Source organism: Molossus molossus, unplaced genomic scaffold (genome assembly GCF_014108415.1).
Source record: "Molossus molossus isolate mMolMol1 unplaced genomic scaffold, mMolMol1.p scaffold_m16_p_9, whole genome shotgun sequence".
NCBI lineage: Eukaryota > Metazoa > Chordata > Mammalia > Chiroptera > Molossidae > Molossus > Molossus molossus.
The window spans coordinates 94,341,833-94,356,196 of NW_023425403.1; the positions used below are offsets into that span (position 1 = coordinate 94,341,833).

At 40.3% G+C, this 14,364-nt stretch overlaps 1 protein-coding gene across 3 annotated transcripts in view; it reads right to left on the minus strand.

Annotated features, from left to right (window-relative positions):
- Positions 1 to 14,364, minus strand: part of RCBTB1 (RCC1 and BTB domain containing protein 1) — a 75,433-nt gene that overhangs the window by 48,883 nt on the left and 12,186 nt on the right. For all 3 annotated transcript variants that reach the window (XR_004958140.1, XM_036250340.1, XM_036250341.1), the window contains 2 exons: positions 13,045 to 13,214; positions 12,533 to 12,683 (listed from right to left, as the gene is read on the minus strand). Coding sequence is in view for 2 of the 3 variants with exons in the window: in XM_036250340.1 (XP_036106233.1) it covers positions 12,533 to 12,683; positions 13,045 to 13,170 (277 nt within the window). In the remaining variant the exon portion in view is untranslated. Of the gene's footprint in view, positions 1 to 12,532; positions 12,684 to 13,044; positions 13,215 to 14,364 lie in introns of those variants that run through there.

Below are 14,364 nucleotides of genomic sequence, written 5' to 3' on the forward strand. Positions count from 1 at the left end.
AGAGAAAGGAGGTGACAAGAATCACTTGTGGCCAGGAGACCAGCTGCAGTGCAGAGGCTGCAATAGATTCCAGGGAAGGTATTTTTGTATGTTTTCCCTAGGAAAAGAGGCCCACCAGAATCCTGAAGAACAGCAGTGCATGACAGAGACCTAGAGAATGCTGTGCTGTCACCCAGAAGCCCCTCTGGATTAAGAACTTACTCCCCAGATGTGGACAGAGCTACTACAAGTCCTCTCCAGATTTGCCCTTGGCAATTATTCCTTGTTAATACATTATTTTACTCTTTAAAATAGTATACATACATCTTTCTTCCCTTTTTACTTGATGAAGAAGGAAAAGTTAGCTCCTTCATGAGATGGTTCTTAGTCCCAATTCCTGAGGAAGCTTTCAAAGCAACTCAATCCAACTGGACGCCAGCGCCCACCTGCCACACTGCCTCTAACAGACCAAGGAGGAAGCTTTAGGACCACTTGAGGATTCAGTAAAATAATACCAGGCTAGAAGGAAGAGTGGGGAGTGGGGAAAGGAGCGAGTGGAGGGAGGCAAAGAAGCATCCCACGAATCTCTGACCTTTAAGGAAACTCAGTGTAGACTTACAGATTGGACACTGAGTTGGAGAAGTGACCAGAAAAAATGAAATTTATAAGTAACCCAATTTAATGTTGCTTCAAAAGACAAAAAGAAATCCATAAGCCCTAGGTCTGTATGTGAAATAATGATACCAAATGAATACTGATCTTCAGAGCTGTGACCCAGTGGGAGCAGATGTTCAATTTAATAATCTAGCGTTATTCTAAATATTTCTAAAAGGCCACTTAGAAATACCACATAGGCCAATAAGGAATGGAGAACTGAACACATGTTTTTATCTTCACTCACTCCCCCAAATCCTACTGAAATGACAGTAATGGGTGGTGGAGAAGGTATAAACACTCAAGGATAAGAAAAACAAATAAGAAACTACAACAAGAGAGATGTCAACAAAATTTAGGGAACTGGAAAGCATATGGATGTGGTAAGTAGCGTAGCAAACCAGACAAGGTGACACCCTAGAATCTCACAAAGGCCCAGGGACCACAGGAGATAAACTAGTAAGATGCAACTGAAAACAAAAGTAGTCAGACCCCAAATCCTCATCCTCTTCCTATGGGGTCAGGCAACCATCCCTCCCCAACTCTGGAAAAATACAAGAAACTTATAGCATTTACTTGCTGTAAATTTCTTATAGTAACAGCATTTCAGCCCAACTTTTCCCTGTGCCAAATCTTGCTTCCCTCCCTCCCCCACATAAAACAACAAAGAAAATAAGACCAAAGCTCTGGGAAAATAATCTAGAGAGTCCCTGAAGGCTGCAATGAGGCACTATAGTAAAAAAAGAAGAATTGGAAGTCCCCATACTAAATACTGAGATCCCTGCCCTTCCCTTGCTCAGCATCTAGAAAGTTAGCAAAAACAAAAACATATTCCAGGTCAGGAAATTGGAGGATTCCACCCTACAGAAATCCATACATTGACATTGGGAGCATCTTGAATGAACAGTTATTAACTCCCTAATGTGAAGGTCAGTTTTTGGCAAGTTCCAGCCATGAACACAGAATTCCCAATATGTATATTAGTGCATGGCTCTTACCTGTACACAGGTAGCCAAGGATCGTCAAACTTCGACAGAAAGCCTCTAACTTAAAAGTCAGAAACCAAAGCAAACAGAAAAACAAGAAACTGGGAAGGTTTAATGAAAGAAAAAAAAAAAAAAGGAAACAACGCAGAGAACAGAAAATAATTTTAAAATGATCCATAATTATTAAAGCCTTAAAGAAAAGATATGCATCCATGAAACAAGAACAGGAGGTTCTAGAAAAATTCCAGAAAGACGAAAGCAGAGAAAACAAAGAAGAGAAACTGACCATGAAACATTACAAGACATTTTTCTAGAAATGAGGGAATTTCCATATTAAAGGACAAATAGAATAACCAATACAAAAAATTAGAAATTACCCACACCAGAGTATATAACCATAGTTATTTCAGAACACTCGAAATAAAGAAATGATCTTTAAAGCTTCCAAAGACGAAAAAACAGTCTTATGTAAAACAGCAAAAGTCAGAATGGCAGGATTCTTTTTTTTGTCCTCACCCGAGGACATTCTTCCATTTTTTGTTCAGATAGAGCAGGAGGAAGAGAGAGAGAGAGAGAAACATCGATGTGAAAGGTACACATTGAGCGGCTGCCACCTGCTTGACCCAACCAGGGCCAGGGACAAACTGCAACTGAAGTACGTGCCCTTAGCGGGAACCGAACCTGGGTCTCTCTGGACTGCAGATTGATGCTCTAACCGCTGAGCCAAACCAGCCAGGGCAGAATGGCATGATTCTTAAGGACAACCCTTGAAACTTGAAAAGTGCAATGAGTTCACAGTTCTGAGGAAACGTGATTTCCAGTTAGGAATTCTAAACCCCATCAAACCACTGCTCAATTTTGAGGGTAAAATAAAGACATTTTAAGACAAGGTCTCAAAGATTTCTCTCACACCTTGGGAAGCTACTAGAGAATGTGTTTCACCCAAATGGGAGTATAATCCAAGGAGGATTATAGAACACAAAGGAGACTCAGAGAGGACAAAGTTGAGTGGATTTCCAAGGATGATGGTGAAATGAATTCTAGGCTGACAGCTGTGCTATAGGCCTAGAGTAACAGTTCTGGCAGCAGTAGGGGGCCAGAGGGCTCCAGAGATGACCCAATGTACTCAGATGTACTGTGAAGCAATACTGCTCTGTAGAAGAGTTTGAGCATATGTTAATGATAAGTGTAAATGAACCCCAGGAAAACAAACAGCTGTACAGTATCAGAAAGGAGGTGGGCGCAGCCAGGGTGTCTCAGTGGTTGAGCATCCACCCATGCACCAATAGGTTGCCAGTTGATTCCCAGTCAGGGCACATGCCCAGGTTGTGGGCCCGATCCCCAGTGGGGGGCATGCAGGAGGCAGCCAATTGATGTTCTCTTACATCGATGTTTCTATCTCCCTCTTCCTCTCCCTTACTCTCTCTCTATAAACAATAAAAAAAAAAAATTTTTTTTCAAAAAAAAGAAAGAAAGGAGGTGGGGCTCAGGTATAAATAATACTTACTGAGTTCTAGCAATGTAAACACTGAGTTCACTAAAATGGTGGTATCACTATATTGAAACAATAAGCAAAGGGAAGGAAGGTAGGGGGAAGATAGCAAAGTTCTACCTGCCATTCTAAAAAGTCAAAAGATATCTAAAATTAAAAATTTAGAAACAGCATATAAGCATATTAATTTTTTAAAATGAGATTAGAAGACTTCCAGTTAAGGTGGCGGTGTAGGTAAACGCAGTATCGCTTCCTCCAACAACCATATCAAAATTACAACTAAACTACAGAACAATCATCATTCAAAACCACCTGAAATCAAGCTAAATGGAAGTCCTACAACTACAAAATTAAAGCAGCAGCCACATTGAGACTTGTAGGAGGGGCGGAGGCGTGAGAGGCTGGTCCCACACCCACGTGTGGTAGAAAAAATTAGAAGGATACCTCGGCTGGGAAGGTCCTCCTTGAAAACTGAGGGGTCCCCGTCCCACACCAGGTGCCCAACTCAGGGTGCCAGTGCCAGGAAGAGAAGTCCCCATAATTTCTGGCTGAAAAAACCAGTGGGGTGAGGAAAAAATGGCAGTGGAGTGAATGGAAGCTGTACAGATGATCTCCCAAGACCCAATTGGAATTACAACTAAAAGACAAATCATCAGACAAAAGCAACAGAAAAGCAACTGGAAAGGACCATATAACCAGGGACACTGGTAGGTCTGCAGAGGCACGAGAGAGTGGCAGGCTGGGAGCCCACGGACAGCAGCAGTCTTAGCTGTGAGCAGTGCCCTTGAGGTTAAAATCCCAAGCTGGCTCAACAGTGCAGAGGGCCAGGATACAGCATTAAATTAGCCACAGCCACTCACCTTGGGCTCCAGCAGACAGAGGATGGACTGAACTGGAACTCTGTGGCGAAACTCAGGATTTGGAGGGCACTCAGACATTTTGCTGAGATGCAGCCACACAGGACAGTAGCCAGCATGCTCCTTCCTGGAGCTGTGGGGAGAAGCAGCAGCCCCTCCCTCAGTGATTCAACCCAGGTAAGCCAAAGAAACACAAATTGAGGCTAATTAACAACCGGCATCTGCCCCACCCTCTGGAAATCCTTACACCAAACACCTGAGGGTGTTTTTCATGCAGCTGAGGACTACAATCCAATGCCCTGAGTAACTGAGACTAATGGCCTCCAAGCAAAAAGCTAGAGGACAACTGAACCCTTGGTGGACTTGCAAATCTACCCAGGAAAGTAAGTCTTGACAGTAGTGTATATTGTGGGTTCTCCCACATTCATCCAAACCCAGTAGAGGGAGCCACAAACAGCGGAACACCAACACACACAGGGAAAATTTGGCAGGCGCCAAAACCCACTGAGATAGCCAAAATGGTAAAACAAAAAAACAAATCCCAAATGAAAGAACAAAAGAACTCTATCCAAGATGAGATCAATGAAATGAAGTTAAGCAAGTTATCAGAGGTAGAGTACAAAGCCACGATCTTGAGGAAGCTCAACACCATGAGTAAAGACATCAACACCATGAGTACAGATATAGAAACATTGAAAACAAACCAAGTGGAAATGAAGAATAACATAACAGAAATAAAGAACACATTGGAAGGATTAACCATCAGAGTAGAGGAAACTGAAGACGAGATCAGTGAATTAGAAGACAGGGTAGAAAAAAAATCAACCAATCAAAAAACCAAAAGGAAAAAAACAATTAAAAACCAGGAAGACAGCTTAAGAGAATTGTGGGACAACTGGAAACGTAGTAACAATCGCATCATAGGAGACCCAAAGAAGAAGAAAATGAGCAAGCGATAGAGAATATATTTGAAGAAATAGTGACAGGAAACTTTCCTAACTTGTTGAAGGAAGAAGGCATTCAAGTTCAAGAAGCACAGAGAGCCTTAAGTAAGAAGAACCCAAACCCATTGGCCCACACCAATATACATCATAATTAAAAAGCCAAAAATTAAAGACAACAAGAGAATCCTAAAGGCAGCAAGAGATAAGCTACAGGTTACCTACAAAGGAACCCCCATAAGGCTCTCAGCTGACTTCTCAACAGAAACACTACAGGCCAGAAGGGAATGGCATAAAGTAATCAAGGTCATGAAAAACAAGGATCTGAATCCAAGACTACTCTATCGAGCATGGCAATCATTCAAAATAGAAGGTCAAATAAAGAGCTTCCCAGACAAAAAAAAGGCTAAGGGAATATATTAGCACCAAACCAACACTGCAAGAAATGTTAAAAGGACTGCTGTAAATTAGTACAAATAGAAGAAAAAAATGTAACCACACTAAACAAAAACGCCAATAAATAGGTACCTATCAATAATCACCTTAAACGTAAATGGATTGAATGTTCCCATAAAAAGACACAGAGTAGCTGATTGGATAAGAAAGCATGACTCACATATATGTTGTTTACAAGAGACTCACCTCTCAACAAAAGCCGCACATAGGTTGAAAGTAGAGATGGAAAAAATCTTCCAAGAAAACGAAAAGGAAAACACAGCTGGGATAGCAATACTCATATCTGATAAAATAGATTTCAAAATGAAGGCCATAACTAGACACAAAGTAGGCCACTACATAATATTGAAAGGATCTATCCAACAGGATATAACCTTGGTAAACATATATGCACCCAATATAGGAGCACCAAAAACATTAAAAATCTTCTGGAAAACTTCAAAGGAGAAATCAACAGCAATACAATCATAGCAGGAGACTTCAACACCCCGCTCACATCACTGGATAGATCATCTAGAAAAAAAATTAACAAGGAAACAGAGACTCTAAATGAAGCACTAGATCAAATGGATTTAATAGATATCTACAGAGAATTACACTGCAAAACTGCAGAATTCACATTCTTCTCAAGTGCACATGGGACATTCTCAAAGATAGACCACATGTTGGGACACAAACTAAATCTCTACAAGTTCAAGAAGACTGAAATGATCAAGCATTTTCTCAGATCACAATGGCATGAAACTAGAAATTAATTGCAACAAGAACATGCAAAGACATTTTAAAACATAGACGCTAAATAGCATGTTACTGAACAATGAATGGGTCACCATGGACACCAAGGAACAAAGAGAGAGAACTCAAATATACAAAATCAGAAATGAAAGAGAAGTAATTACGGACACCGCAGAAATACAAAGGATCGTTACCAAATACCATGAACAATTATAGGGCAACAAATTGAAAAATCTAAGCAAAATCGACAAATTTCTAGAAACCCACAGTCTCCCAAAACTGAACCTGGAAGAGATAGAAAACTTGAACAGACCAATAACAACAAAAGAAACTGAAGATGTAATCAAGACTCTCCCAGCTAAAAAAAAGAGCAGCCCCGACAACTTCACGAGAGTTTTAAAGAACATTCAAAGAAGAACTAACACCCATTCTCCTCAAACTATTCCAAAAAATTCAAGAAGAAGGAAGACTTCCAAACTCATCTAATGAGGCCAGCATAATTCTAATTCCAAAACCAGAAAAAGACACTACAAAGAAAGAAAACTACAGGCCAATATCCCTGAGGAACACAGACGCCAAAATCCTGAGAGCAAAATACTAGCAAATCGGATCCAGCAATATATCAAAAAAATTATTCACCATGACCAAGTGGGATTCATCCCACTTGAAAGATAAAAACCATATGATCATATCAACAGATGCTGAAAAAGTACTCACAGAAAGAGAAACTAAAAAAACAATCCCATTTACTATCGCAGCAAAAAAAAAATAAGATACCTAGGAATAAACTTAACCAAAGAAGGACCTATTTGCAGAAAACTACAGGACATTGAAAAAAGAAATAGAGGAAGATATAAAAAAGTAGAAGCACATACTTTGTTCATGGATTAGAAGAATTAACATCATTAAAATGTCCATACTACCCAAAGCAATCTATAGATTCAGTGCAATCCCCATCAAAATACCAATGACATACTTCACAGAACTAGAACAAATACTTTCAAAAGTTCTATGGAACCAAAAAAGACCGCGAATAGCCACAGCAATCTTAAAAAAGAAGGACAAAGTAGGCGGGATCACAATACCAGATACCAGGTTATGCTACTAAGCTACTGTAATCAAAACAGCCTGGTACTGGCACAAGAACAGGCATATAGATCAATGGAATAGAACAGAGAACCAGAAATTGACCCAAAACATTATGCTCAATTAATATTCGACAAAGGTGGCAAGAGCATACAATGGAGTAAAGACACCCTCTTTAATAAAGTGTTGGGAAAATTGGATAGTTACATGCAAAATAATGAAACTAGACCATCAACTTACACCCTACACAAGAATAACCTAAAAATAGATAAAAGACTTAAATGTGACTTGCAAATCGATAAAAATCCTAGAAGAAAATGTAGGTAACAAAATTTCAGACATCATACGCAGCAGAATTTTCACTGATACATCACCTAAGGCAATAGAAACAAAGGAAAAAATGAACACATGGGACTACATCAAACTCAAAAGCTTCTGCACAGCAAAAGAAAGAACCATCAAAATGGAAAGACAACCCACTGTAAGGGAGAGCGTTAACTGCCAATGATATATTAGATAAGGGGTTAATTTCCAAATATACAGACTGCTCATACAACTCAACAAAAGGAAGACAAAGAACACAATTAAAAAATGGGCAGAGGAGCTACTCAGTGGTTCTCAACATGTAGGTCGCCACCCCTTTGTGGGTCAAACGACCCTTTGACAGGGGTCGCCTAAGACCATCAGAAAACACATATTTCCAATGGTCTTAGGAACTGAACACCACTCCTTTATCCATCACAAGGTGGTTCCACCCACATACAACATGAGAAACTGTATTAAAGGGTCGTGGCATTAGGAAGGTTGAGAACCACTGAGGTAAACAGACACCTCTGCAAACAGGACATACAAATGGCCAAAAGACATATGAAGAAATGCTCAACATCACTAATCATCAGAGAGATGCAAATTAAAACAACAATGAGGTATCACCTCACATCTGTCAGAATGGCCGCCATCAACAAATCATCAAACAAGTGTTGGCGAGGGTGTGGAGAAAAGGGGACTCTAGTACACTGCTGGTGGGAATGCAGACTGGTGCAGCCACTATGGAAAACACTATGGTGTTACCTCAAAAAATTAAAAATTGAACTGCCCTTTGACCCACTGACCCCACTTCTAGGAATATACCCTAAGAAGCCTGACACACCAAACAGAAAGAATATATGTACCCCCATGTTTGTAGCAGCACTATTTACAATAGCTAAGATCTGGAAACAGCCCAAGTGTCCATCAGTAGACGAGTAGATAAAAAAGCTGTCTACATATACACGTAAGGGTACTATGCAGATGTAAGAAAGAAAGAACTCTTGTCCTTTGAGATAACATGGATGGACTTGGAACGTATTATCCTAAGTGAAGCAAGCCAAGCAGAGAAAGATAAATATCACATGATCTCACTTATTTGTGGAATATAATGAACAGTCTGAAGAACAGGGTAGTCCCAGAGATGTGGAAGTAGGGTAGACAATCCTCAGAAGAGGGGGTGGTGGGGAAGAGATAAACCACAGAACTTATATGCATGTACAAATAACTAATGGACACGGACAACAAAGCTGGGGACAGGGCAGGGAGGAATGGGGTGGAGGGTGTCAATGGGGAAAAGGAGAAACATCTAAAACAAAAGTAAAGTAATTAATTAATTAAGAAAAAAAGAAAAAGAAAAACCAGCAGGAGCTTAGGCTGAGGGAGACTGCGGCTGCGGGAGCCCCAGGCAGCTCCTCTTAAAGGGCCTGTGCACAGACTTACTCGGACTCACAACCTTTAGGCTCCAGAGTTGGGGAGGCAGCTTGGAAGGCACCAGAGACATATGGGGAAGAACTGAGTTGTTTGGCATTGGAGGGCGGGCTGGAGAGGCAGCTTTCTCCTGGACAGGCAGCTTTCTCCTGGACAGGCATGCTATCAGAGGCCTTTGTTCCTTTGGTGAGCCCTTCCCTGGGTTGGCAGATAGCCGCCATATCTGGGACTCCAGCAATCTGGCTCACACTATTTGCCCCACCCTGGTTACCCCCTGAGGCCCCGCCCCACCCCACCCCGCCCCACCCCACTTTCAGGCCCACCCAAGCTGTTGCCAGTTGCTTTACCATAGGATTGGCCTGTCTTGGATCCTGCTTCAGGTTTTCCTAAATTCCTTCAAACAAGCAGCATCTGGTCTCAGCTATCCCCATATTTCTCATTAAGTAATACATAGAAACAAACACAGGGAGGCAGCCAAAATGAGGAGACCAAAAAAAAACAGGTTCCAAATGAAAGAACAGAACAAAACTCCAGGAAAAGAACTAAGCGAAATGGAGTTAAGCAACCTAACAAATGCAGAGTTCAAAATACTGCTTACAAGGATGCTCAATGAACTCAGTGAGAACCTCAGTAAACTTAGTGAGGGCCTCAAGAGCATAAAAAAGGAGCAGTCAAAAATGAAGAATGCACAGTCAGAAATGAAGGAGGCACTAACTGAAATAAAGAATAATTTACATAGATTCAATAGTAGAGTAGGTAAAACCAAGAAGCAAACCATCAATTTGGAATATAAGGAAGCGAAAAACACCCAAGCAGTACAGCAAAAAGAAAAAAGAATAAAAAAAAAATGAGAATAGTGTAAGGAGCCTCTGGGACAACTTCAAGTGCGCCAACATTTGCATCTTGGGGGTGCCAGAAGGAGAAGAGAGAGAACAAGAAATCGAAAACCTATTTGAAACAATACTGGTAGAAAACTTCCCTAACTTGGTAAAGGAAACAGACATACAAGTCCAGGAAGCACAGAGAGTCCCAAACAAGATGAATCCAAAGAGGTCCACACCAACACACATCATCATCATCAAAATGCCCAAGGACAAAGAGAGAATCTTAAAAGCAGCAAAAGAAAAGCAGTTCGTTACCTAGGAGCTCTCATAAGACTGTCAGCTGATTTCTCAAAAGAAACTCTGCAGGCCATAAAGGAGTGGCAATAGATATTCAAAGGTGATGAAAAGCAACAACCTACAGCCCTGGCCGGTTTGGCTCAGCGGTTAGAGCATCGGCCTGCGGTCCGGAGAGACCCGGGTTCAGTTCCCGCTAAGGGCATGTACTTCGGTTGCAGTTTGTCCCCGGCCCTGGTTGGTCGTGCGGGTGGCAGCCACTCGATGTGTCCCTTCACATCGATGTTTCTCTCTCTCTCTCTCTTCCTCTCTCTCCCTCCCACTCTATCTGTACAAAAAATGGAAAAATATCCTCGGGTGAGGATAAAAAAAAAAATAAAAAAAAAAGCAACAACCTACAACCAAGATTACTCTATTTTGCAAAGCTGTCATTTAGAATCAATGGCCATATAGAGTTTCTCAGACAAGAAAAAGCTAAAGAAGTTCATCACCACCAAACCATTATTATATAAAATGTTGAAGGGTCTTCTTGAAGAAAAAGATAAAAAATATGAACAAACAAAATGGCAATTTATATATATCTATCGACAACTGAATCTACAAACTAAATGAACAGGCAGAACAGAAGCATTCTCATAGATACAGAGAACATGTTGTTAGTTGCCAGATGGGAGGGGGGTTGGGGGAATGGGTGAAGGGATTAAGAAATACAAATTGGTTGTTAGAATAACAAACCTCAAAGGGAAGGAGGGTAGGGGGTGGGAAGAGATAAACCAAATAACTTATACGATGAACATATGCATAACCAATGGACACAGACAACAGTGTGGGGAAAGGCAGGAGCGAGGCAGGAGCGGGGCAGGAGCGGGGCAGGAGCGGGGAGGAGGGTGTCAATAGGGGAAAAATGAGAAACATCTGTAATACATTCAACAATAAAGATAAATTTGTTTTAAAAATCAGATTAAATATCAGAAGAAATATCTAAGAGAGTTAGAAGTGGTTCCTTCCGAATAGTTAGTTTCTAAGAGTGAAAAGGGGTAATACAGAGGTTCTTCTGCTTTTTACCAAAAGCCATAAAGTATTTGATGATTTAATGTGTTAAATTGTTTTAAAACTATGATTATAAACATGTAATACACATGACTATATATATTGACACATGACACACAATGCACATGTTTAATGTATTTTGTATAAAATGTAATATAATAATCAAAACTGAATTCAAAACAAAATGAAAAATATTCCCATAAGAAAATCAGATCTTCAAATTTTTATGTTCATTATTTATATTTATATCTTAATTGTGCCATTCAAAATAGTGAAAACTCTACAATGTGGATGCTGAAAATAATTCCAAAAGAAGAGTTATAATTTCCTAAGGCCACCACTTTGAAGAAAAGCAAAAATTTGAATGCATGTTTTAGTATGTCTGTTCTAAAAAACTGCCTCATGAATTTACTGTTAGAAATCAATCACTAGTTAAAATTGATCTATGTTAGGAAAAAATTAAATCATTAGGTCACATTGGATGACAGGCTGAACCAGCTGGCAAAGTTGTAAAGGCTTAAAAGAGCCAGTGTGATGCTCGAAGGCATGATTACATAACACAGAAGTGAGATAATTATCTCATTGTGCTCAACATCAGTTACACTCTTACTAAATAATCATGCTCAGAAATGGATCTCAGAGCTTGAGAAAGATGCAGACAAGATGGAGTAGACTCAGATATGAGTTAAAAGAAATTACAAAGTTCAATACCAAGAAGACCTACAGCAACATCCAAGGAAGCTCCTAATCTGGAGACAGAAAGGCAGAGGAGCAAACTGTCTCCCAAATGCCATCCTATAGGATCACCCAACAAAAACCTGAGGACCTCTGCTAGAGAGAGAGAGAAAAAGAGAGAGCTACTATGCCTGAAATAGAAATGAAAGAACTTAGGTTACAAATAATAGATTTTCAGAGAGTTCTGGTTGCCCACAGTGGAGATAAACAACCAAAGAACAGTCTCCTTCTTCAGTGATTGATCTTGGGGAGGCAGAGAAAAAAAGGAAAGGAATCGATCCCATTTTTCCCATATAGACCACAGGAATGCCAAGGAATAAACTAAGATTTCTTGACTTCAAGGTTCAGGAACTACACAAAGAAAAGAAAACCCGTTTTACCTGTGTTTATAAAAATGTACCAAGTAAAACCTTAAAGTTGCCTGTTACCACAAATCTAGTCATAAAATTAGGCTACAAGGACCACTCTGTTGCTGTATCTAACCTTCCACAACTTTACATAAGTAGCCCAAAACCTCAGAAGTTTGCTTAATTTGCAAGTCATCCTATGGCTGTTCACAACTAGTCTGAAATACTTTAACTTTTACCACTCAGAAAGTAATAAACAAACCATGAGAAATTATTTCATCCAGCCCTACCACCTTTTAGCTTGGAATTAACTGCTTGATTTTCCACAAACTGAAAAGCTTGACTTGTTTCCTCTTTACCTTCAGTGCTGAGAAGAACATGTGGCCCACTGCCATAGCTAAGGCTTTTGATCTTCTTTCCACATAAGGCTTCTAGCTTTTTGGGTGTAAGTGTGCTCTGGTTATCTCCAGTTCCTAGACAGTTACTATAGTTTAGTCCAAATACAAAGACCTGGAAAACAAATAGTTCTGTTTGAGATATTTGACTTAAAGTTCCACAAAGGCTCCCTTCTTCACTCTGAAACAGAGACAGCTCAGTGGGTAGAAGAGATTGAAAAAGTTAAGAAAAAGTCAACTTCTGCTGACATTACTTAAGTTTTAAAATATTTGGCTACACTATGAAACTCAAAGAGTAGTAGGAGTGGAGTGATATTAAATCAAGAAACTGAAAGAAAAGACAGATTATATCAAAGACAGACTTCTTGAATTTCAGGTTCTTTGTTCCCCACCATTCTCACTTCAAACTGCATGCTGTAAAGCGCAATCCCAAAAGAAGCCCTAAAATTAAACTGTGGATTTTGAGAGATTCTTACCTCATCATCGTCGGTAACATACAGTGCCTCACTGGCTGAGGTGCCAAAGACACATGCTTTCCGAATAGATGCAATTTCTTGCGGTGAGAGCAGAGTGAAGATGGGCCACTTCCCTACATCCACCATGACTCTGGCTTCATGCAATTCCTATAAATACGCGGACATCTCTGCTGTAACAAATAAAAAGGATTCCAAGAAAAAAATTAAATAACCACTAAACTAATTGTTTAAAAGACAGTTAATAAAAGAAAGCAAAAAGCAAATTCCAGAATAAATTATCCACCTTTGGATAAACAGACTGCTCACTTTCCCCAGCAATGTGTGTAATCCTTCCTCCACCTTCAGACCTGGGCTTTTCCAGTAATGGGAGGGAAACTTGCTAGAACCAGTTGTTTGTCTTGCACACTTATAAATCAGTGCTAATCTGTTACATACATGCTTGTATGCAATCAGACAGCAGATAATGGAGGGAAGGCATGCGAAATGGATGAAACCAGGCTCTCTCATCAGGTATATTTTCCACAGGAAAGTGATGGTGATGGTGATGGTGGGTGGGTAGGTGTGTGCGTTATAAAAATCAGAATCATTATCCTATCTCCCCACTCTCCCACTACCACTGCCAGAAGACATTGAAAGACTCCCACCCCTTGCAGAATATCACTGCTAATCCAAGCCACTGTTAACAATGGGAACGGGACACCCCTTAGATTTACTCATTTATTCATTTTAATTTATTTTTGTTTATTGATTTTAGAGAGGAAGGGAAAGGGGGAGAGAGAGAGAAACATCGATGAGAGAGAACAATGACTGGCTGCTTCCTGCATGCCCCCCACTGGGGATTTGGCCCACAACCTAGACATGTGCCCTGACCAGGAATCATACCGGCAACCTCTTGGCGCATGGGTCAACGCTCAGCCACTGAGCTGCACCAGCTGGGCCCCCTCAGATAATTTAGAGAGTCAAAAACATTAAGAAACATTAGCCTAAGATTTACTGGATGAAACCATAAAATAAAGCATAATGTTCTGGTCCTAATTTGTATGGCCACATTTTTACATATATACAGACCATATTTCATTTCACATTGAGAAACATTTGAACAAGGGTAAGACAATTTATCCTAATTTTGGTGTTAGAACTGATGACTATATAGAGCATTTATGCAAGTAGAAATTGGCTTAAATAGTATCCAATAAAAAGTAGAGAGATGTGCTCTGGCCAGTTTGACTCAATGGTTAGAGTATCAGCCTGCAGACCAGAGTTGTGGGTTCATTCTGGTTAAGGGCAGGTACCTGGGTTGCAGGTTCGATCCCCCACCCC